The sequence below is a fragment of the Aedes albopictus genome, chromosome 2 (genome assembly GCF_035046485.1).
Source record: "Aedes albopictus strain Foshan chromosome 2, AalbF5, whole genome shotgun sequence".
NCBI classification, from domain to species: Eukaryota; Metazoa; Arthropoda; class Insecta; order Diptera; family Culicidae; genus Aedes; species Aedes albopictus.
Window position 1 is genome coordinate 481,581,274 of NC_085137.1, and position 24,842 is coordinate 481,606,115.

A 24,842-nucleotide genomic window follows, 5' to 3' on the forward strand; every position below is an offset into this window, starting at 1 on the left:
CCAAACTTGAGCCTTGCGACCCTTGTCTATTTTCACCTAGCTCAGGGGTTTTCAGATCATGCACCACCTTGACAAGTGCATCCGGCATTTAAATAATTCTGCTTTCGCTTTAAAACTCATTATTCATCATTCATTGTTTGACCTATCACATAATCTCGAAGAATAATGGACCAAAAACTCTATAGAAATGAAATCCCATAACGTTTCTTCGAGCAATTGCCACTTACAGTACCAAATATACCATTAGGGATGTATCTTCATGAAAGTAGCTGCTATAAATCTTAGATTCACTTAAAGTAGTTTTCTGCAGTTTTGCAGTCTGCAGTGTTGTCCGTTGTCAAATGTTAATGTAGAGGCCGCAAGATCGAAAACGGTGTAATTGCCTTTTTTTTCTTTTGACCAACAAATACAGAAAAAAATTACTAAACACTTCTTGTCAGGAATTTGCCAAAGTTATGAAAATTAAGCTTCCAAGGATTTTGCAAGGAATTTACTATAGATATCTCCAGAAATGGCCTTTAAAAATGGTTAGCACTTATTGAGGGGAAGCGCAGGAGTTCGCCAAGGTTCTAATTGAGAATCAATAAAAAGTGTACCACCAATTTAACAAAATTCCCTGTATTAATCTGCTTAGGATATCATTCAGGATTCCGAACGATCTTGGCCAAAAAATCCAGAAATATTCCCAGTCCAAGGAAAATATATTGCAATCCGACACAGCCACGGGGGGGGGGGAGGTTTCAGGGTTAAACCCCCCCCCCCCCCCCCCCCGAGCCAAAATTTGAGGAACTAATTTTCAGTATAAAGCGCTTTGCAACGAAAAAAATTTTCGGCTGCGCCACTATTTCCAAACTACGAGTACAATTGCTCATTACTGTTTTCAAAATTTTAGAGTCAAATCAAAAAAGGTATCATTGATCGTTGAAAACCCCTCCCAGAGACAATTTCTGGCTACACCACTGCAATCCGAGTTACACTGTTACTCGTACTAAGCTTCGAAAAAAAGGGAACGACGTAAGTTTTTAGAACCCAAAAATGTCGGAATATCCCACAAAAATCGGTACCCACTGAAAAGACGACAAAGCTTTTGCGGGTTTTACCGGATTTTTTCGTTTTTTTTTTCGGCTTTTTGCGATATTTCGGCTTGGGAAAGCTAGTGTCCCAGGTCGAAAAATACTTAAAACAAAATGCAAATCAGTGTCACAATCACATCAGCATGGGAAAAGCATGTTTCACGGGCGAGTGTGTGCACTTGAGAGTAGCTTTGAAAAATATCAGTAAGTAAAACTGAAGTTAATTTGAATTGCATGGTTCGACAATAACCAAAAAGCATGCCACGTAGTGATTTATTTCCAAAAAGTGCAGTGCAATTCAGAATGTTTGAAAAACCCTGTACTAGGTTTCGTAGAATAGAAAAAAGTAAACGATTAGCATTCACACTACTGTTTTCGAAATTATTTGGCAGTTTCGCGGAATTCCATTTTGTTTCGTCAATAGGAAGTTTTTGAAGGCGAAATTTTTAGAATTTGACGAAACGAAACGAAATTCAAAATCAAAAATTTCGCCTAGTTAAATTCCGTGGAATTTCGCGGAATTTCGTTTCGAGGGGTATTTGGCGAAACTTTTCGGTATACCGCATACCCTTACACCGCAATGCAAAGGTGATCCCTACCCAGAAATGGACGCAAACCGGTATAACTGAAAAAAAAAAAGATTATGGTACGTAAGCGGGCGTGCTTCGAAAATCTCTGCCAGGCAGCCAACACGTTCCCTTGACTACAGAGTAGTCATCGCCAAAACGAAGGGCGTCAGGACCCCCAGAACGCCTCCCGAAATGCTGCAGGAGATCGTGGAAACATTGTTCCCGCGCCACGATGCAAGATCATGGGCCCACGTCCGCTATGGACAAAGCGAGGTCGTCTCGGTGACGAACGACCTCATCTCAATAGCGAAGCCGCTTCAGTTGAACAAGGGTCTGTATGATATCCCAGTTTGAAATTTGGTTGAATGAATACACCTCACAAAATAATAATCTCTTTTTTGTCAAACTTTGACGCTTTGCTTCAAGTAGGTACTTGAACCTTGAAAGGTTATAAAATTTCGTTCTTTACTATTATTGCCTACGCTTCGTGGAGCAAATGTCGAGTATGCAGGAGATATGCGGTATACCGGTACTCTATACTCTATAGAGATATCACTTGAGACAGCATTGCTGAAAGGATGTGTACGGGTATGGGGGTTGGGGGGGGGGGGTGGACAAGTGAGATTTCGTTACTTCCATGGTTTCCAGAATCGTACTTATCTACAACGAAAATGGCGGTCCAATTTACGGATAGTCTGCAGTACTTGCCAGTGCCGAATATTCCGCGGGAGAGAGGACAACTTAAGACGGTAGCGGACGGAACGCTTACCATTTAATAGAGAGTATTCATATACGGTCCCCTTCCTCTTCGCTCCTAATGGGCGTACCGCAAAGGTAAGGAAGAGAGAGAGAGACTGAGATTTTAGTGGGTCGATCCCCACATAACCCGAGGATCTACCTCTTCAGTATCTGATTAGCAGGTTTCCTCATTCTGTAAAAAATGTATGAACTGAGAGCTTATTTCGTAAACTTCATTTCATATCATTTCATATATTTAGTATTACATGAAATTCAAGATAAAACTCAATCAACAATATTTCTCCATAATACACGGTTCGTGGCTGCCGTTCTTCATCCTCAGTCACGTCCAACACTCGCCAGATCACGCTCCACCTGGTCCGCCCATCGTGCTCTCGGCGCTCCACGCCTTCTTGTGCCAACCGGATCAGTTGCAAACACCAGCTTTGCAGGGTTGTTGTCCGGCATTCTTGCAACATGCCCTGCCCACCGTATCCTTCCGGCTTTGGCCACCTTCTGGATGCTGGGTTCGACGTAAAGTTCAGCTAGCTTATGGTTCATCCTTCTCCGCCACACACCGTTCTCCTGCACACCGCCGAAGATCGTCCTTAGCACGCGTCGCTCGAAAACTCCGAGTGCTTGCAGGTCCTCCTCGAGCATGGTCCATGTCTCGTGCCCGTAGAGGACCACCGGTCTTACATATTAGCGTTTTGTACAAGGTGCATTTGGTGCGTGGGTGAATCTTTTTAGACTACAGCTTCTTCTGGAGCCCGTAGTAGGCCCAACTTCCGCTGATGATGTGCCTTCGAATTTCATGACTCACGTTGTTGTCAGCCGTCAGTAAGGATCCGAGGTAGACGAATACCTCCACCACCTCGTAGGTATCCCCGTCTGTCGTAACATTACTACCCAGACGGATCCGGTCGTGTTCGGTCCCGCCTACCAGTATGTACTTTGTGTATGTACCAGTCCGACCTTTGCTGCTTCGCGTTTCAGGCGGGTGTACAGCTCTGCCACCGTTCCAAATGTTCTGGCGATAATGTCCATGTCGTCCGCAAAGCACACAAATTGACCGGATTTTGTGAAAACCGTACCCCGGCTGTTGAGCCCGGTTCGTCGCATCACACATTCCAGAGTGATATTGAAGAGTTGGCATGAGAATCCGTCACCTTGTCGCAGTCCCCGAGATAAGAATTAACAGGATAGTTAACCCGAAACCCTTACGCAGTTTTGCACACCGTCCATCGTTGCTTTAATCAGTCTAGTCAGCTTCCCAGGAAAGCCGTTTTCGTCCATGATTTTCCATAGCTCTGTGCGGTCGATACTGTCGTATGCTGCTTTGAAGTCGATGAACAGATGATGCGTTGGGACCAGGTATTCACGGCATTTCTGGAGGATTTGCCGTACGGTGAAGATTTGGTCCGTTGTCGACCGGACGTCGATGAAGCCAGCTTGATAACTTCCCACGAACTCATTTGTTTTGGGTGACAGACGACGGAAGATGATCTGGGATAGCACTTTGTAGGCAGCATTCAAAATAGTGATCGCTCTGAAGTTCTCACATTCCAAATGGTCGCCTTTCTTGTGAATGGGGCAGATTACCCCTTCCTTCCACTCCTCCGGTAGCTGTTCGGTTTCCCAGATCCTGACTATCAGCCGGTGATTTCGTAAACTTATCATTTTTGAATACGTACATGTATGTGTAGCAGACAAAAATATTCTTTATGTATTCCATAGAAAATCAAGAATATTCCATAACGAAAACTCCTGGTTCCTCAGGCGATCCAATCAAATTGTTTTTCATTTATTAACGACTCCACTCTATCTAACGTTCTTTTCCATTTCTTCTGCTCCACAGCACCATGGGTAGTTCCGGCTACACGTGCATACGACGGACATTCTGCTCGTTCAACGTTCTAATATGGGTAAGCACTACTATGTGAACAGAACGGTCATTCATCAAGGATTAAACTTTTATCAAAAAAATCACAACTAAACCCTGCTTGCTTGCAGCTCTGCGGTAGCTGCTTCCTGGCCATCGGCGTGTGGCTACGATTTGCCGCACCCGGCTATGCCACCCTACTGCCAGACCACGCTGCCCTCAGCGCAGACTGCCTATTCATGACCATCGGCGTGATTAGTTTCGTGATAGCATTCTTCGGCTGCTGCGGTTCGTGGTTCCAGTCGCGGTGTTTCTTGATAATTGTATGGGATTTGATTGGGATTAGCTTTTACTGTGACTGTATTTAAGTTTTCAATTTTATTTCATAGTATTTCACTCTGGTGGTGTTGCTGTTTTTGAGCGAGTTCCTTTTGGGATCGCTGGCATTTGTGTTCCGGGGAGGAATCGGACGGATGATGGTTCACGAACTGAAGTACGGCATCGAAAAGCACTACAACGTGTCGGATCGAGGTGGAATTTTTGCACCCTCGGTGGCATCCATCTGGGACAAGGTGCAAGTTGAGGTGAGTTGGTAGTAGTTGACTATATTGAAATAAGTGTTATCCAAGATTTTAGATTAGTTTATCAGAAAAAAATGAATTCTGGTCTATAAAATTTAATATAAAAATGACTTATAGATCTATAGTTTCAGCTTAAGTGGATTTCACGGCTCATATTCCACAGCAATTAATTCGTATTTCCCATTCCAGCTGCAATGTTGCGGTGTCAGCTCGTACGAAGACTGGTACGACATCAGTGCATGGCCGGGCGAGCGGTGGGTCCCGCGGTCCTGTTGCCGACCGCGCTACGGTTCTCTAATGCTGGAAGGCTCGGGTGACGATCTGCAGAGCGCTGATTGCCGGAAGTAATTTTCGTCGCGAAATTTTCGGTTGAGCGTTATGAATTTTTATCAATTGATTCTGATTGCTTTCAGAGCTGGCGACCCGTCTCTGCTGTGGGACAAGAGCTGCGGCCAGATTCTCCAGATGTGGTTCGTCCAAAGGCTACACGTCGTTGGGACGGTTGGTCTAGTCATAGCATTTCTACAGGTAAGATGATGAAGATTTCAGTAACAAATTTTGAAAACGACGTATACAGGGGATGGCCAAAATGTTTGGGATAGGCAACTTTTTTTTCTCTCACAAAAAAATTCAACATGCAATAACTTTTCATAGAGTGCATCAAAAAATCTCAAATTTTGACTGTTTGTCAACCTATTATATGTGCATCATTGGTACAAATTTGGGTTCGATTGAATAATTTTTCGCGAAGTTAGAACCGTTCGGGTAAAACACTATTTTTTAGACAACTCATTTTTGAGCTGTCATATCTCGGAAACCAGTGAACCGAATTGAATAAAAATTTGAACGTACACTAACAATATGTAAATGCTTCACAAACTATTCAAACATAGGTACTTTTTAAACGGGGAAAAAAGTTATCATGGATTGACACTTTTTGGATTTTTCTCGAAAAAAATGTAATTTTTTTACATCAATGTCAATAAATTTTAGTGTTGATATCCAAAGATTTTCCACTTCTGTTCTCAAACTATCTCTAATCAGATAGCTTAGAGTCTATTTAGATTGAAGGAAGACCACATTTAATAATTTTTGTGTGGTATTGTAAGTTTGACTTATTTTCCTCTATATGGGTAAAAATTTCAACCCGGTACAACTTAATTCGCCGTGAGAAAATATTACATTTTATAACGTCGTATTAAGTATCAATATATTGTTGATAAACGTTAAAAAATTCATTCAATTCGGTTCATTGGTTTCCGAGATATGACTGCTCAAAAATGAGTTGTCTAAAAAATAGTGTTTTACCCGCACGGTTCTAACTTCGCGAAAAATCAATCAATCGAGCCCAAATTTGTACCAATGATGCACATATAATAGGTTGACAAACAGTCAAAATTTGAGATTTTTTTATGCACTCTATGAAAAGTTACAGCATGTTTAATTTTTTTGTGGGAGAAAAAAGGTTGCCTATCCCAAACATTTTGGCCATCCCCTGTAGTTAATGCTACACCATTGCTTATATGTCGTTTTCAAAATTTGTTACTGATTTGTTGTTTTAAGATTGAGTCATGAGTCCCTGCGTTCTTGCAGCTATTCGGTCTGATATCGTCGATGTTACTGTTCTGCACGGTCAAGCACAAACGATCGTCGAAAACCTACAAATCGTACTCGCCCTCGGTGGACACGACCCTAAATCGGAACAGCACCGGAACCTACCTGGACGATTGATATTGATGTCTGTCTCGATTACTATTGCGTATGTAGGTATCGAGATCACTCCACAATATGGCTTTACGAAATTCACAATCCTCGAAGATCACGTAAGACACCACGAACCACAACAACGAAGCTGAGCAGTGGATAAATATACTCGTATTTATATCAAAATCATTACTATTTTACACATGTACTATTTTAGGTTAAACGCCGAGATGCTGAGACGCTGAAATCGAATCCTTAGATTAAGGAGATGCTGTGCCAAAAATCACGAAGATAGTTGTTTGTATTTTAAAAAAACCCGAGATTAAATAAGAGTATTGTTAATTTATGGAACGCTAGGTCACCTTAGAAAGTAAGGATAAGGATATCACTACAAAAGTAGAACGAACAAATTGGTTAAAAAATAAAATGTATTTACAAAAGAATCCAGTGATCGGGAGAGTCTCCGACCTAGCTTTCGATAGATCGCGCTTAGATTTTAGACCTTATATGATACAATTGGTTTTTACTACCTTATAGATCTATGTATTTATAAATAGTATATCCGACTGCCGAAGTCGAAGCAAAGCATTCCAAAGTAGCACAACTTGTATTTACATGGTAATTCTCAGAGATAAATGAAATAAATCAACCTTGTATGTACTCCATATCGTCATTCCGTGTAACTTATTCCAGCTCTATTATCTTGGATCCGAGGTCGTTCAGTGTTTTCGTAAACTTTTTGTTGGCCTTCCGGAAGAATTCTCGGGGTTTCTGAAATTGGTTATTAAATATTATCAATACTTCGTTACATGACAAAAACATTGCCATCTTACATTCAGAGCCGCATTAATCTGTTTAGCGAAAAAGTCCACTGCGTTGACAATGGACAACCGGAGGGCTTCGTAGTCTTCGATTGGGTTTGGTTCGTAGTCTTTGGCTGTTGCCTTGTCTACGACAGCTCCAGGCTATAGTTCAAGAAAAAAAAAATGTTAGTATTCAACATTACATTACCATGGTCGTACTCCGTATAGTTTACGTTCAAAAGATTCACGATCTTTTGCTGCACTTTGTCGTACATCGACAGGATCTTCGAATGGATGCCTTCCTTTTCCTGGACGGCGTCTTTGTCTTCGGATTTATTGTGGATCAAACCGTATACCTGTGGGGATCAATTCGAATAATTAGTGTTATCGTCATCGGTATTGCCGCCTTTGAGGCTGAAGAAACCGTCATTAATTGGGGTAGGCGGGGCAGTATGGACATTGGACACCCTCAATATTTTCAAACGTTCGAATTCTTTTGCACTTTCAATGCAGGGAGCATTTACTCCATTTATCTGCAATGTAGTATCAGCAGAGGAACATTCGAAATTAGAATTATATCTGACTTTACACAAAAAGTTTTTTGTGTATGAAAATTATAAGTTTCATACCATTTAAAATAAGGTTTTATGAGAAATTGTTCTACGCACAGCATGTACACAAAAACACATTTTTTTTTCAAAACACTCCGAATGGGGCACGTTCGGTGTAGTACTAGATTTGTAGTAATGAGCTGAATTTTTGTATGGTGAGAAGGTCAATAGGACAGATCGGTAAAGTACTAGATTTGTAGTAATGAGCTGAATTTTTGTATGGTGAGAAGGTCAATTCTCCGTTTCTGCAATGAAATGGTGCAAAAAGCGTGGGATTCCTTGCCTAATTTTATGCTGTTTGAGCAAAACTTTGGGTAACAGTGTTGTTGTTTTCTCCATTTCTTGCAACATAAACAACATAGTTATCCAAAGTTTTGCTCAAGCAGCATCAAATTAGGCAAGGAATCATAATACCCACGCTTTTTGCACCATTTCATTGCAGAAACGGAGAATTGACGTTCTCACCATACTAAAATTCAGCTCATTACTACAAATCTAGTACTTCACCAATCTGTCCTATTGAAATTAACTGCACATAATTGACCTAGTTTTGTGTATTATTCATCCGAAAAAGTTGTTTTGCTTCAGAAAACAGTTATAGGGTACACGCAACCTGAGATTGGCAGATTCTAATACAATTGGGTATGAAACATATACAAATATTGTATTAGGGCCTTGCAAATACAAAAATTGGTAGGTGGCAGTATACCAAAAATTGTATTGGCTTCCTAGAATCTGGAAAAGGAAAATTTCGCATGTGTGCGTGTGCTCTCTGTCGCACTGGTTTCTCATTATTAAATAATTTTGTTCTATTTTTAGACTGATCATGGCAGCAGCGGCGGCATCAAATACCAATACATGTTTAAAAAGAAATACGGGCGGTGGCGGGAATCGAACCGAGATACTATCATGGTGATACTCAGTATCCTGCGCTCTAACCAGCACGGCTATAACTGCACATGAATAGACAAGAGGCTGAAAGCCATCATGATCAACACACACGTGGCTTGGTGATGGAAGTGATACAGCCGCCACACTGCACAATGGGTCCAGAGCCGTATTTGCGAAGACAAAACTGTTTAAGCTTCAGCTTTAAGTTTTTAGACACATATTGTGTTTTAGAAAGTTTATTTTCAATTGTTGACCCTATTCCCTATTATTGTTATGTTAGGGTGGTTCGTCTGGTTAAACTGATTAAAAAATCTGCTTTCTAATAATTTTATTTGCGATGCCATGATGGATGGTGATGGATCGTTTAATTAGAAATTCCACCAATAAACGGCAAATTCTAAATTTCATATATCTCAGGACTCTCACCACTTAGAAAGTTGGTGTCTTCGACAACGTTGTTAAGTGAGTCAAGGGCTTACAGTTAATGGTCCACTAGGCGGCGCTAGTTACACATTTGCAAAATCATTCAAATGATTGATATTTTTTGGTGAAGTAATCAACAAGCTGTAAGTTTGTTTTCTTTGAACGTGTCTAAGTCAAGTCAAAGGTTTTTCAAAGAGCTATGTATTAGTCATAATTGAGGGGCCCAGAATCAAAGGGGTGTAGGTGACGATTTTGTCGATTTTGAGCTGTGCATAACATAAAATTCTTCAGATTTCAAGCTTTCAGGAACTTTTTTAAGATTGTTTCTACGATGATTGGTAAAATTACAATAAATCATAGAAAATTGGATTGATTTTGAAGCTCCATACATTTTGTATGGGATGAAAAATTGGTCAAAAACATTAAACCTCATTTACTCGAAAGTGGGTTTTTGTCACTTACACCCCTTTGCTTCTAACCCCCTCAATTGTGCAATGTCGCATTTCATTCGGTTCACTTGATCCAGAGATATAGCAATTAAACGAAGAACACTCAAATATGAACTACTTTATTAGAGTTGATCCAATTTAATGTAAAGTTATACAATCGAGCCCAAATTTGTACCGTTTATAGCTTACTAGTTGTGCAACTGGCAGGAAAAAAATTGAGAATATTTGGTGCTTTTTTGAAAAAGTTATAGCTTGCTGAATATATTTGAAATAATAAATAAAAGTTGCATGCTTCAATTAATTCGTAACTAGCGCCGCCTACTGACAGAACCTTGAACCAATCAACTAATCAACTGAGCGGCCGTAACCAACCTAACAACATCGCCGAAGACATCAACTTTCTAAGTGATCTGAGTCCTGAGATATATGGAATATAATATTTGTTTGCTTACTAGCGCTGTGGAATTTTGAATCAAACGGCTCATCATTTGTTAGTTCTTGACCAGCCAAATAATATTGCCGAAGACACCAACTCTCTAAGTAACCAGGATGATGAGATATTTGGTATAAACATTTCATCAGTGTTACGTCTGTTTGTCTCTGGTATGACAGATATCACAGACAGCAAGACGTAGCACTGGCGAAATTTCCATACCGTACATCTTAGCACCATGATTACTTAAATATTCGGTATACTTGGCAAAGTTGTTAGGCCAGCCAAGGTTTTACTAGTGATGGGCCGTTTGATTCAAAATTCCACCACTAGGTAGCGCTGACGATAAATTAATTAGGGAATCGCGCCACTTGGGCGGTGGTTCTATATTCGTCTGTTTTCCACTATAACTCAGTCAAATTTGAACCAATTGGCACAACTTTTGGAATGTGTTGAGATAGGTATAGTATCTACCCGAGTACAACATTTCAAGTCAATTGGTTCAAAATTGACTGAGTTATAGTGGCAAACAGACGAATATAGAACCACCGCCCAAGTGGCGCGATACCCTATTATATTCCATATATCTCAGAACTCTGATTACTTAGAAAGTTGGTTTCTTCGGCAATGTTGTTTGGTTTATTAAGGCGTTTCAGTTGATTAGCTGATTGGTTCAGGATTCTGTCAGTAGACGGCGTTAGTTGCAAATTAGTAGAAGCATGTATCTTTTACTTATTTTCTCGAATATATTCAGCAACCTGTAACTTTCTATAATGTGTAGGGAATGTTCTCAAATTTTATCTGCTAGTTGCACAACTAATTAGCTATAAATGGTATAAATTTGAGCTCGATTGGATAGTTTTACATGAAGTTGGAGCGACTCTAGTAAAATGTTTCATATTTGAGTGTTCCTCGTTAAACTGCTATATCTCTGGATTAAGTGAACCGAATGAAATGAAATTTTGCACATTTATGACTAATATATAGCTCTTTGAAAAACCTTTGACTTGACCTTAATATGTTGAAAGAAAACTAAATTACAGCTTTTTGATTGCTTTACGAAAAAAAAAATTCATTTCCATAATTTTGCAAATGTGTAACTTGCGCTTCCTTGTGGCAAAATTTCGAAACAAGTGGACCATTAACTGTAAGCCCTTGACCTACCAAACAACATTGTCAAAGACACCAACTTTGTAAGTAACCAGAATTCTGAGATATATTAAATTTAAAATTTGCTTGACCTCTAGCACCGCCTAGTGGTATATACAAAAGCATGCTAAGTTTTAAAAATTGCATAAAACATTTTTAGCAAGTTGTATCCTTTTATAAAGTCCACCAAAACTATTCAAATTTTGATTACTTGTTCCTCAACGAGTTTGATTTAATTGGTGCAAATTTGGGCTTGATTGATTATTCCACTTTACACGAAATTAGAGCCCTTCTATCTATATCTAGTTTTTGACTTCCGTTTATCAAATTACTGTACCTTAGGACTAAGCGAACCGAATTAAATTAAATTTTGAATGTTTGTGACTAATGTATTGGTCTTCATGTATCGTTGGACTCGACTAAAATATGACCAAAGGCAAAAAAGTTGCAATTTATTGAAAATTTTTCAAAAAGTTCTAATGATTCGAATGTTTTATCCAAGGGCTGAAAGTCTCTTGAATACAGACAAATCAATCAAATCAATCGAATGTTTTATTTTTGTAAATTTGCTATAACATTGTAAAACATTCTGATATTGTATAGAGAATAATTAATCAGCAGCCAGTGTGGATAAGCCACACTTGATTGACCGTAACCATTTCACAATAAGGCTGATACAAATTTTATTTTGACTTTTTGTCTCCCCCCCCCCCCCCCCCTTCAAAAATTTTTGGCTGGATTTTGCATTTTGAGGGGGCAGACAAAAAAATATTTATCAAAATTTCGGGTCTTGCTCGAAATTCTTTAACAAATCCGATGAGTTTTTAATATTTTTCAAATTAAATGCTTTATTATTTTTATCCCCCCCTCGACCAGTCAAAGAGTGGTGGGACAAAAAGTGAAATAAATATTTGTAACGGCCTAATGAAAAAAAAAAAGAAATGACAGAACTTGGCAGAAACATTTTTGTCTTCGTAAATACGACTCTAGACCCATTGTGCACTGAAAAGCCCGCATCCAGCAGGTTGCTGTTTGCAAGTGGAAAATTCCATGTAGACAATAGGACGCGAAGCTCAGCAGCGAAGCGAAAGTTATTTTTAGACGCAACCCGGTTCAACTTCTCGGGTTTGAATGGAGGTGTTTGTGTGTAGTGGTATGGAAGCTATGGAACCGTGTAGCGCATCTTAATACAACGAATGGATTATGATTTATCACATTTTCTGTACGTTTTTAATACATAAATTGATAGAAAAGGCATATCTCAATTTTTGGTAGCTTTTCTTGTTTTGCGTGTAGAAGCTTCAGTTTTGGCCAGCCCCGACTTTTGGCCATAGTGCGGTATTCCGCCTGTTACAATCTAAATCGGCATATATTTATTTTTTACTAGTAGATTCTAATATGATATGATGATTACACTGCCGTGAATCGCATATATGTCCCATTTGCATAGGAAATCCAGCAAAGATGGGACTGATATGCGATTCACGGAAGTCCAGCTGTGAAAACCATACATTTTGATTAAAAACTGGAAGAAAAAAATAATTTTCCTTAACAAATCAGCTCCCATAACTCTATTTTGGCCAGGGTGCTTCTAATTTGGCCACTCCCATAAGAAATACACGTGATTGGCCAAAATAGGTTACCAAAGCTGAGAATATGGCCAAAACTGCGGCAATGCTTCTATTTTGGCCAGTGCCACTTTTAATACAAACATCAAGTATTAGCTTGATTTCTGCATTTTTCTAATAAAGTATGGATCGAAACCTTTCATTTAACACATTGGTAATTTTCATTGGATTATTGATTACACTAGTTTACAGCATTTTTGAACTCGGTAAGCTGATGATCGTTTTTGGTGTAGAATCAAGCCCTGAGTTCGAAAACGCGAAGGAAAAAAATTACAGTAGAGCGGAAAATTTTTCGACTTTCCATACAAGGTTAATGATTTGAAATCGATTTTTGTTCTATTTTTAAGCAAAGTCGCTCACTTCACACATCTCATTCTCCGTAACCAATTTTTCGATTGAGCTGAATTTTTTACTGTAACTCGCCTACATTTGATATGTCAAATAAACGTTGAGAAATAATTTTTAGATTGTTTTTTTTCTTAATGAAAAAAATACATTTCTTCATATATTTTTGGAAAATTTGCTAAAATTTTAGGAGATCATCCCTAAAACTCGCCAATATCTTGAATTTCATCAATCTGACGCAAAACCTGCGTTCAGATGATCGAATGATATTATATTCAGCTTTTAATTTATGGAAAAATATTTAAAATTGGTTGATCAAAACGCAAGATATTTGAATTTTTTTAAATTCCATATTTTTAAAAGTTATAAAACTCAATATTGAGCTAAAACTCAAAAACTGTTCTACTTTAAATTTTTTGAAGCACGGTTCCGAAATCAGCGCTAAATTATGCTTCAGAAATTTAGGTCGTTGACAGAAGTTCACGACTTTCGTTTTATTTTGTAAACTAGTGTTATTTTTATAAAAATGATTTCCCTTAGACTGGCCAAAACCAGTGCCCGCACCCTAGGTGTAAAACATGTTCAAAATTCACAAAAGTCTTGTGGTGTCCATACTGCCCCATGGGTGAGAATAGTTTTCACTGATCCTTGACATGCAATGTATAACTACCCATCATAGTCTGTTGAAGTTTTGATCCCAGGGCTATTCTAAGGCTTCCAAAATACTCCGAAATTTTTGTCACAAATCCAACATCCTATACCAAATTTTATACACGATGAATCATCACAGAACATAGCCTACGGTATCCAGAAAGCCTCAAAGCACTCCTAGAAAATTCATGGTACATGAATTGGGTGATCTAGGTCATCCAAACTACTCTGGAATTCATTTTCTTAAGATCTACAACATCTACATACCGTCATTTGTGTTCACTCTGTTCAAGAAATTTAGTCACGTTGATGTCCACTAGACCTCACAAAGCTACGAGCAACTCGATATTGTGGTAGCTGGACATTCCTTGAATTACGAATGGCCTCCAATACACTTTGAATTTTGGGTTACGATATCTACATACTGTATCATGCTTAAATTGTTAAATATATTCGTGGAATGTAGTCTATACTGCTGATGGAGCCTCAGTGCACAACTATAATGCTTCTGGTACATTCGTGCGATATTCCTGGCATCCCAAACTATTTTGAAATTAGGACCTCCAAGATATACAGGCTCTACTCTTGTTTCTGTTCACTCTATCGGCATAATTCTTTCACGATTGTGTCTGTTGCACCTCATAATATGTATTATGAGTATCTCTATGTGTTGCTATTAGGGTATCCGCTGGCATACAAATGGACCCAATGTATTTTGAAGTATGGGTCGCAATATCTATAAATCTTAGGATATTTATTTTATCATAGTGAATGCTCGCGGAATATAATCTACGCTACTCTTAGAGCCTCGGAATGCAATTCTGATAACTAAGCAACATTCACTTGGTGATCTAGTTCACCCAAACTATTCGGGAATTGAGACCTTCAAACTCCAGAGGCTTTACTCTAGAATCTCTTTACCTTATCGGCGTAGTTCCTCCTAAAAATCCTTCAGAAATTCCTGCAAGAAGTTCACCAAGAATTCCTCAAAGAATCTTTCCAGGTATCCCACTAAGAATTTCTGCCAATAACTCCTGGAAGAATTCCTCCAGGAATTTTTCCGGAAATTCCTCGAACATTTTTCCTGGAGTTCCGTAAAGAATTCAACCAGAAACTCCTACAAGAATCCTTCCAGGAATTTCTCCAAGAATTCCTTCGAGAATTCCACCAGGAATTTCTTCAAGAATTTTTCCAGATATTACTCTAAAAAATCTGCCAAGAATTCCTCAAAGAATCCCTCTAGGTATTCCTCCAAGAATTTCTCTAGGAATTCCTCATAGAATTCTGCCAAGAAGTTCTCCAAGCATTCTTCCAGGAATTCCTCCGATAGTTTCTCCAGGAATTCCTCCAAGAACTTCCCTATGATTTTTTTTCCAAGGATCTCTCCAGGAATTTCTCCAGAAATTTTCCTCCAGAATATGCTCCAGGATATATTCCAGAAATTCGTCTAGCAAGTATTCCTGCAATTCCTTCAGGGATTTCTCCAGGATTTACTCTACGATTTTTTTCTGGAATTTCTACAGGAATTTCTCTAGGAATTGTTCCGGAAAATACTCTAGGAATTCCTACAAGAGATATTTCAGGAATTCCTCCGGGAAATACTTCAAAAATTCCTCCAAAAATTCCTCCAGGAATTGCTCTATCAATTTCACCAGGAATTCCTCCACAAATTCCTCCAAGAATTATTTCAAGAAGTACTCCAGGAATTCCTACAAGGAATTTTCCAGAAGTTACTCCAGAAAATAAAAATTAAAAAAATTACTTTGAAAACTCCTCCAGCTCAAGGAAGTCCTTCAGGAATTCCTCAAGGAAATCCTTCAGGAATTCCTCTAAGAATTTCCCCCGGATATGCTTTTGAATTTATTTCACAAATTTTTACGTGAACTCTACCAGAAAGTATTCCAGGAATTCCATCAGCATTTTCTCCAGAAATTTCATCAAGAAACTCTTGGGGAAATTCCTGGGGGAGTTCTTGCAGGAAATCTTGGAGGAATTCCTGAAAGAATTTACCGAGAAATTCCTGGAGAAATTCCTATAGAGATTCTTGGTGGAATTCTTGAAAGAAGTCTTGAAGGTATTCCTGAAGTAATTCATGGAAGGGAATTCTGGAAGGATTTCTGGATTGTTGGAGTAACTCTTGTCGGATGTCTTGAAGGAATTCCTGGAGGAATTCGTGAAGGAATTCCTGGAGGAATTTGTGAAGGAATTTCTGGAAGAATTTCTGAAGGATTTCCTGAAAGAATTCCTGATGGTATTTTTTTTTAAATCCTTTTATGTATTCCAAGAGTAATTTATAAAAGAATCCCTGATGAAATTGCTGAAGGGGTTCTTAGAGGAATTTTTGACAGAAGCATTGAAGCATATCTTGGAGGCAAACACTCTTGAGGAATTCTTGGACTTGCTGGTGGAATTCCAAAAACTATTTACATATTTAGGAATTCCTGGAGCAATTCCTGAAAGAGTACCTGGAGGAATTTCGGAAGCAATTTTTGGCGCAATTCCTTAACAATTTTCGGAGGAAACTCTGAGGAAAGCCCTGAAGGAATTCACGGACGAATTCTTAGAGTAATCCCAGGAGTACTTTCTTGATGAATTACTAAAGGTTTACAGAAGGACCCTGGGGTATTTATAAAAGAATTTCTGGAGGAATTCTTGAAAAAAAATCTTAAAAAAATCCTGGAGAAATTTCTAGAAAAATTCTTCTTGGAGGATTTCCTGAAGTAATTTCTGTTGGAATTCCAAATGAAAAATTTCTTCACAATTTCCTGGGGGAATTTCTGGAGCAGTGCCTGAAAATAATCTTGAAAGAATCCCTGGGGTAATTTTTTGATGAATTTCTGGACGATTTCCTGCAGGTTTCTGGAGAAAGATTTTGAGGAATTCGTTGAGAGCTTCATGTGAAAATTCTTGGAGGGATTCCTGGAGAAACTCTCGGAGGAATCTTGTACCGACTTTTCGAACCCTCTAAGCAGAATACCCTCTTCGAATGAGTGTAATCAGTTTCGTACCTTTTAATTCTGCCCTATGTTGCTTATCCTTTGACAGATACGCGTATTTCGACTACCACTTGTAATATCTCCCTCAGTGTCAGTTATTATATAGTGGATAACTGACACTGAGGAAGATTACAAGTGGTAGTCGAAATACGCGTATCTGTCGAAGGATAAGCAACATAGGGCAGAATTAAAAGGTACGAAACTGATTACACTCATTCGAAACTCGGAGGTATGCTTGGAAAATTTCTTGGCAAATGTCTACGAGGAATTCCTGGAGAAACTCTCGTAGGAATTCCTGGAGGAATGCTTGGAGAACTTCATGGCAGAAGTATATGAGGAATTCCTGGAGAAATTCTTGGAGGAATACTCAGAGGGATTCTTTGAGGATTTTTTGGCAGAATATATAGAGTAATATCTGGAGAAATTCTTGAAGAAACTCCTGGAAGGAATTATTGGAGAAATTCCTGGAAGGATTCTTGTAGGGGTTTCTGGTTGAATTCTTGGAGGAACTCCTGGAAGAACTTTCGAGGAATTTCTGGAAAAAAATTCTTCAGGATTATTGGCAGAAATTCTTAGAGGAATACCTGGAAAGATTCTTTGAGGAAATTATGGAAAGTCTTGGAGAAATTTCTGAAGGATTTTTTTTGAGGAACTACGCCAATAAAGTGAAGAGATTCAAACTTGTGGAGCTTGAAGGTCTCATTTCCAGAAGAGTTTGGCTAAGTTCATACAAAGAAATAAAAAAGTCATGCATGATATTTATCAAAAATATTTTCCCTCTTCCAAAATCTTTGTTCATAAAATGATTAATTGTTTTTTTTTTTGATAAATTCTGTCTCAACAAGTTCGAATAATCGATGTAAGTGTTATTGCAGTTTTCAACGCATTTGATTTTTTTTGTAATTTTATAATTGATTATACGGCAAACAAGATTTTTTTTCAGATTGGCATTCAGCTACCAAAAAACCTAGACAAACACTACATTAAATTAGATTACCAACCACGTAACAAACCTTATTTAGTAAACTTTGCACGAACGATTTGTGTAAGTGAGTGGCAATTTCAAATTGTAGATAAAAAACGAAAATTGTTCTAACTTGACTCAATTAATAAATGATCTGAAGACGGCCGAATGAAGTAGGCCGAAACGTTATGCCAAATCGATTTGGTAAGAATTATGTCAAAGAAAAAACTCTACAATGCTGAAACATGGTATTTCGAAAGTTTTAGACAATTTCGCAGGGTCTCAGGAACGATACATGGGGTCCGTTGGGGTTTTAGGGAGGTTTCGGAGGCATTTCAGGAAGATTCAGATGATTTTTAGAGACCCCTTTACAAAAACCTTTGAAAGGGCCCGGAAATGCCTTGAAACCATGAAAACCTCCATAATCCCATTGAAATGCCTTCAAAATCCCCATGAATCCTCCGTTATTCCATTGAAACGTCATCATGATCAATTTGAAATGCCATTGAAACGATGGAATCTCCGTAATACCATTAAGGCCAACGAAACCTTCACTTCGTAAGTGGATGGTCATGGGTTCGATCCCAGCTCCGGCACTTGCAATTTTTCGTCACTTGTTCTTCCCCCCGAGAGCGGCTGGCACCTGACCCTCTTCAGAGCATATGCTCCAACCTGGATATCGGCTAACGGAAATTCATAATGGACCCCCAATCGGACTGGAAAAGGAATAAGAGCCACACATCAACATACTCGTGCTCATCATTCTATCATGGACAGGGTAGAAAAGTGACAGCAGCGGAAAGGCAACCAGTTCGATATAGTAGAATAAGAATAGAATACATTAAGGCGCTGTAGAGTAAGAGTTAGAGTAAGTGCCAATTGGAATCGCTCACGCAGTGCACTAGTGGACAAAAAAGCTTTAAACTAGTGATTGAAGAATATAAATAAAAATGTCCCTGAAGCCCCTTGGAACCCTCTATTTTGGGCTCTCAAGGCACTTCCTGAAGGCCTCTTGGTCCCCATTTCAAATGCCCATGATCAAGAACCGAATGGCATAAAAAAAGGTTCCAGTGAAATTGAAAAATCTTACTTTCCCATAATTTTCACCTCCCAATTTTCATGCTACTAATGTTTGGCCCATAGGCCTGATTTTTGTTTCGTAGACAATCTCCTTGTAACATATGATCAATAAAATGTGCTATCAACACAAAGTTAGGTTTCATGTATCTAGATAATGATACCTACTATTTTTCAGATCAGATCATTTATCTACAGATCAAGGAAGCACAGCAAGAGCAAAGACAAGATTTCATTTTAAACAGACCGTAAAGAAGGAAATAAACCATAGGCGGAAGGTCGAAACCATGTGCCAAAAACTTGGTTTAGCAGATCAGTCAAGCGTTGCCGATCGTAAATGGCTTTGAAGGAAATTCGTGTGCTTTAATTTTGCGCATGTTGACGCGAAACCAGCTAAAAAATTTCTATGCACATTTTGCACATGCTGGCTGTAAAAAATCATATAAATAATTTATGTTTTTGCCTTTCTCGTGCACCAAGGTGTACCGAAAGGCTATATGTTCACTCCAAAAACGAAAATTGGATAGAGCCCCCGGAGAGGTCAAGTCTTATATACCAATCGACTCAGCTCGACGAGTTGAGATGATGTCTGTGTGTATGTATGTGTGTGTGTATGTATGTGTGTGTGTGTATGTGTACAAAAAGGTCACCTCATTTTTAGATAGTAAATATGATCCGATTTCAACGACCGATGGTTCATTCGACGCGGCCTATTGTCCCATTGTTTCCTATTGAAAATGGTTCAGATCGGTCCAGCCGTTCCGGAGTTATGGCCATTTAGGTGTTCCGGACCGGTACCCCAGGAAGGGGCCAGATATAAAAATGCAACAAACCAATGCATGCGACCCATCAAACCACGGCATTTTCGATTATCTGATGAACGGTCAACAGGAAAATAGTCTCACTGAACCGGTAGCATTCCGGAACCGGTTCCGGGTGTCCCGCCGAAAGTGGCCAAATATAAAAGTGAACCAAACCCATGCATGCGACATATCAAATCGCCGCTTTTCCTATGACCTGATGAACGGTAAACAGGAAAATAGCCTCACTGAACCGGTAGCATTCCGGAACCGGTTCCGGGTGTCCCACCGGAAGTGGCCAAATATAAAAGTGAACCAAACCCATGCATGCGACACATCAAATCACCGCTTTTCCTATGATCTGATGAACGATCAACAGGAAAATAGTCTCACTGAACCGGTAGCATTCCGGAACCGGTTCCGGGTGTCCCGCCGGAAGTTGTCAAATATAAAAGTAAACCAAACTCATGCATGCGACACATCAAATCGCCGCTTTTCCTATGACCTGGTGAACGGTAAACAGGAAAATAGCCTCACTGAACCGGTAGCATTCCGGAACCGGTTCCGGGTGTCCACCGGAAGTGGCCAAATATGAAAGTGAAGCAAACTCATGCATACATACCTAATTGTGCGGTTAGCAAGAAACTAGACTAAGCCCACATTAGAAACTAATTGTACATCTGTCTCGCGGAGAGTGGCCGAATGTAAAAAAGAACCAAACCAATATTCGCGACACATCAAATGGCTTCTTAGGTATTCTGATGAACGAATAACAAGAAAAAACATCTCAGATCATAATTGGGAAAACAAATAGTGTCCCGGGATCGGTTCCGGGTGTTCCTCCGGAAGTGGTCAAGTGTGGAAGGAAACCGAACCCCATGCATGCGACACATCAAATCGCGGCTTTTTCGATAACCTGATGAACGGTTTTCAAAAGAAAGCCTTAGATTACGTTAGAGACCACCGGTAGTGTTCCATAACCGGTTCCGTGTGTCCCGCAGGAATTGGTCAAATGTAAAAATGAACCGGTTTAGAGTGTTCCGCCGAAAGTGGACCAACATAAAAATGAACCAAACCCATGCTTGCGGTACATCAAATCGCTTTTTTGTCAGTAACCTGATGCATGGATAATAACCAAATAGGCGCAGTCCACAGAAGTTACTACCGGTAGCTTGACCGGTAGTATTACTAGTTCTGGGTAATCTGTATCTGATAACAGTTAGTATTTACATAAGCTCAGACCACGCTACCGGTAGTGTTCCAGAATCATTTCCGAGTGTCCCATCGTAAGTGGTCTAGTATAAAGTATACCAAACTCATGCATGGCACACATCAAATCGTGACATTTCGATAACCTGATGAACGGTTAGCAAGAAAATAGGCTCAGACTACATAAGAGGCTAGCGGTGGTGTTGCAGAAGCAGCGTTGAGTGCTTCAATGGAATTTCGAAAGTGAACAAAATCAATGCAAGCGATAGATATGTGTAAGAGAACCAAAAACCTAAAAAATACTAGAGCGATCTCATCAAACCACACCATTTTAGATTCCTGAGATGTTAACATACAGTAGGATGGGTCAACGTTGTATGGAATTAAAATTTTAGCGCATCAGCCCCGAACATTTTTTTAAAATCCCCTTTTACGTCTAAAATTACTGCGCAAAATTTTGCTGCGACTGGAGGGCGAGCTCTGTAATGCGTTTAAAATATGAATAAGATTTAATATTGGCAATTCAAATTACAACATTACAAATTTTACATGAATCTCGTAACCAATGATAATAAAATATAGCCTAAAGTGTGCAGAAAAAGAGCTTTGTCGAAGACCTCAAAGTGACCTGTGAAAAAAGTTATATCCTAGCTTGTCAAGCAGTCAACTGAGAGAACTGATATTTTCAGCTCTGTCTATACGTTGAACATAACATCGGAATAAGTGCCCCAGTTCGATGATGATTTTGATAAAATTTTCGTTTTTCTAAATAATGTATTCTCAGGATTCAGAAATTCGTAGGTGGTACAGTCCCAGACCGCTGATATGAGAATTTCCTCCTTCTCATCCGTTATCAAGGCACAGAGCTTTGAGGCTGATCACTGACTCTAAGGCAAGATTGATTGCGTCGATGGAATGATCATGAGTACATATTCAACGAGAAAGGAACTATCACCACTAGGTGGATTAATCTGGTTTTTTATCTGTATTAACGAGATTTTTAGCCGTAGACTAGTTTATCTCGGGACCCACGCTTTACTTCCTTTCCGAAGGAAGAACCCACATTTTGTGAGTTTGTCGGGAGTGGGATTCGATCCCAGGTTCTCGGCGTGATAGTCAAGTGTTCTAACCATCACACCAGGTCCGCTCCATAATAACTTATGTTCTTGAAGTATCGAAAGAGCATTATTCTTGAAGACTGATGTAGCAATCACGTAACACAGTACAGCATGTAAAATATAATTGCATTGACCATCAACCATAACAATAAGAGCACGTATCTTGTCATCCATGCTACCTAATTATTACTACGAGTGAGCTAGAAATAAATATCATTTTTAGCTCTGTGTGTTGTATGAACGACGAGATCCGGGCTTTTGGTATTTTCACGGAAGCCATTGATTGTAACGGCTATGTTTGGATTCACTCAAATATTTATGTTCCTTAAAAGAATAGAAGCGTGTACACGCGGTTACATAGAAACATGCTTATGATAAGTAAAAAGAAAATCGTGTTAAATACTGTTCCTTTGAATTCCACTAAGAATTTGCATCCGTTGACAGATACGTATTTCGACCTTAGCTTTAAAGTCCTCAGTCGAGTCAAGTACAAGACACTGAAGACGACCTTACAGTTGAGGTCGAAATACGTATCTGTCAAAGGATGCAAATTCTTAGTGGAATTCAAAGGTACAGTACTTAAGCCGATTTTCATTTTACTTACAGATATTCCCCTAACAAGCACAGGTTCATCATCATCATGTTTATGATCATTTTTTTGTGTATTATCGAGATTGTTAGCCTGATGAGCAGCGGTTTCACTTATACCTAGTTTTATCCATGATTTTGATATCATTAATCGGGGCCAATCTCATTGCGTGTTGCTTAAATTCATGAATAACTTCTCATCCTCAATTGCGTTTCCAAATTTTAAAGCAACCAAGATTATCTGTTAGACAGGGCCGCCTGTGTCCTTAATAACGTGGGAAATTGTCAAAATTATTTCACACACATGCAATGCGCGCACATTTTTTTTACCCACCATATTTACTATCGACAGTTAAACCAATCGATGCAATTCACCCAAATAGCAATTGCATAACCACCTACCTTGGCATCGCCGATCTGTGTCTCTTTGGTCAACTCCACGTCTTGCCTCCGTTCGGCCTTGTCGCTTTTCGGCGTCTTCGAGCTGTCCTGTGGTCTGCCATAACTGGAATGGGCTTGCTGCATCAATATCACTACAAGGCATAGCATGGCCACTGCTCTGCATTGGAAGATCATTTCTGGGGTCCTAAAATTCTGAAATTGTCTATCATCAAAATAGATGTGTCCTCGATCCGAATTTCCGATGCAACCACAAACTTTACTCGACACTCTAGGTAGTCGTTAATGCAGCAGCACTCTAATTGATCCTAATTCGAAACTCTAGCTTCCACGATCAGTACCTCCGATTGTCAACGGCGAACTGACCGCAAACACCTCGTCCAAAATCTAATGGATTCATCTGCGTGAGGGGTGTGAAATAGAGAACTCGTTGCGCCGAAAAAGCGTGCTCAGATATTTCGGCAGCTTTTCGGTGTGGTTCATTGACGATCCGAGTCCGATGATAATTATCTAACGCGCACAACCCGTACGCGAGAGGCGATGCAGCATCAAACAATGTTCATCCGAAGCATGCTGCTCTGCTGCACAAAGGCGGTGACGAATCAGAAAACTAATAATTCGACTTGACATCGTTTTCGGTGCGCTTTTTTGGCAGCTTGTGTGATGCGCTCTTAGAATGCATATTTTGATAGGTTTTAATTTGATCTGATATCACTAACTCACAAATTAAAAACTTTTATCAACGACTGACATCAGCTCACCAGAATTGAGTTTCATTTTTTTATGAAATTGATAATCCAAGACTGTTTGAAAAAGGATGTTATTATCATTATTTATCTTTATTATCGAGATTTTCAGCCCTCGGCTGGTTCATCTTGTAAAAAGAAGGATGTTATCCAATGATGGAAATCTAGTGATCATGATCAGATTTCGAATGTGTCGCGGTCGAACGGCATCGCGCGATCATAGCAACAACGATAACATTTTGTCGTCAAGCATCATAACAAACTTCGGTCCGAGAAGAATGATTCGCTCGGCATGTGCGGGCGCGATGCGATCGTTATCATGAAGTCGAAATGATAAATTAGTGATTTCATTCACTTTTTGAGCATTCTTGGTGATTTAACTTCCAGATATGCTTATGAACGTATCATTTCGATTCATGAATGCGGCTTACGGGTGCATACGTGGCAACAATGTGATGAATAAAATTTATCATGACTTGTAACATGATCCGATAACGGGTCATCACGCGATAAAGCGTGCATCAGATGCTTTGATTGTTCTGTGATACGAGCACGGTGTGAGGCGTCGGCATCATGCTACTGCAAGAACAAGGCTATCTTGGATTATTCGTATCCTGTATCATTTATCGCTTGAAGTGATTTTCTGCCATCCTTGATGTTATCTTAAATTCTATTAACTTGCGCTTTGATGAACCGATTCTATATATTTTATCATACATTTTTGAAAGGTAACACTGCTCAAGTGGAGTCAAATATGTCAAATAGATTTTATATTTTAATTTTCAAATAAATTGAACTTGATTTCAGCAGCATTTCAATGTGTATCATAGACACAAATTGATAGTACCAATAAGCAATTTGATGTTCGTTACGACTGTTGGTGTTTGAACCGGCAGAGGGGGTGTTTTCGGCCTTGGCAGTCTCTAAACGTGATGATGATGATTAACCTGGGCTTGTTAGGGGAATATCTGTAAATAAAAGAAAATCGGGTTAAGTACGGTTCCTTTGAATTCCA

General features: G+C 39.3%; 2 protein-coding genes across 2 annotated transcripts in view; one reads left to right on the forward strand and one right to left on the reverse strand.

Annotated features, from left to right (window-relative positions):
* The window catches only part of LOC109429038 (tetraspanin-9), a 76,876-nt gene extending 69,664 nt beyond the window's left edge, over positions 1 to 7,212 (forward strand). The window contains exons 2-7 of the mRNA XM_062854121.1: positions 4,239 to 4,305; positions 4,394 to 4,585; positions 4,652 to 4,846; positions 5,033 to 5,187; positions 5,257 to 5,371; positions 6,437 to 7,212. Coding sequence (XP_062710105.1) covers positions 4,243 to 4,305; positions 4,394 to 4,585; positions 4,652 to 4,846; positions 5,033 to 5,187; positions 5,257 to 5,371; positions 6,437 to 6,574 — 858 coding nt within the window. The 5' untranslated portion in view covers positions 4,239 to 4,242 and the 3' untranslated portion in view covers positions 6,575 to 7,212. The remainder of the gene's footprint in view (positions 1 to 4,238; positions 4,306 to 4,393; positions 4,586 to 4,651; positions 4,847 to 5,032; positions 5,188 to 5,256; positions 5,372 to 6,436) is intronic.
* Positions 7,006 to 23,721, reverse strand: LOC109399249 (uncharacterized). The gene is made up of 4 exons (XM_019671689.3): positions 23,085 to 23,721; positions 7,584 to 7,706; positions 7,381 to 7,512; positions 7,006 to 7,318 (listed from the first exon to the last, which is right to left on the reverse strand). The coding sequence occupies exons 1-4, from the start codon at positions 23,256 to 23,258 to the stop codon at positions 7,232 to 7,234; spliced, it is 516 nt and encodes a 171-aa protein (XP_019527234.3). The 5' UTR covers positions 23,259 to 23,721; the 3' UTR covers positions 7,006 to 7,231.
* Positions 23,722 to 24,842: the final 1,121 nt, after the last annotated feature.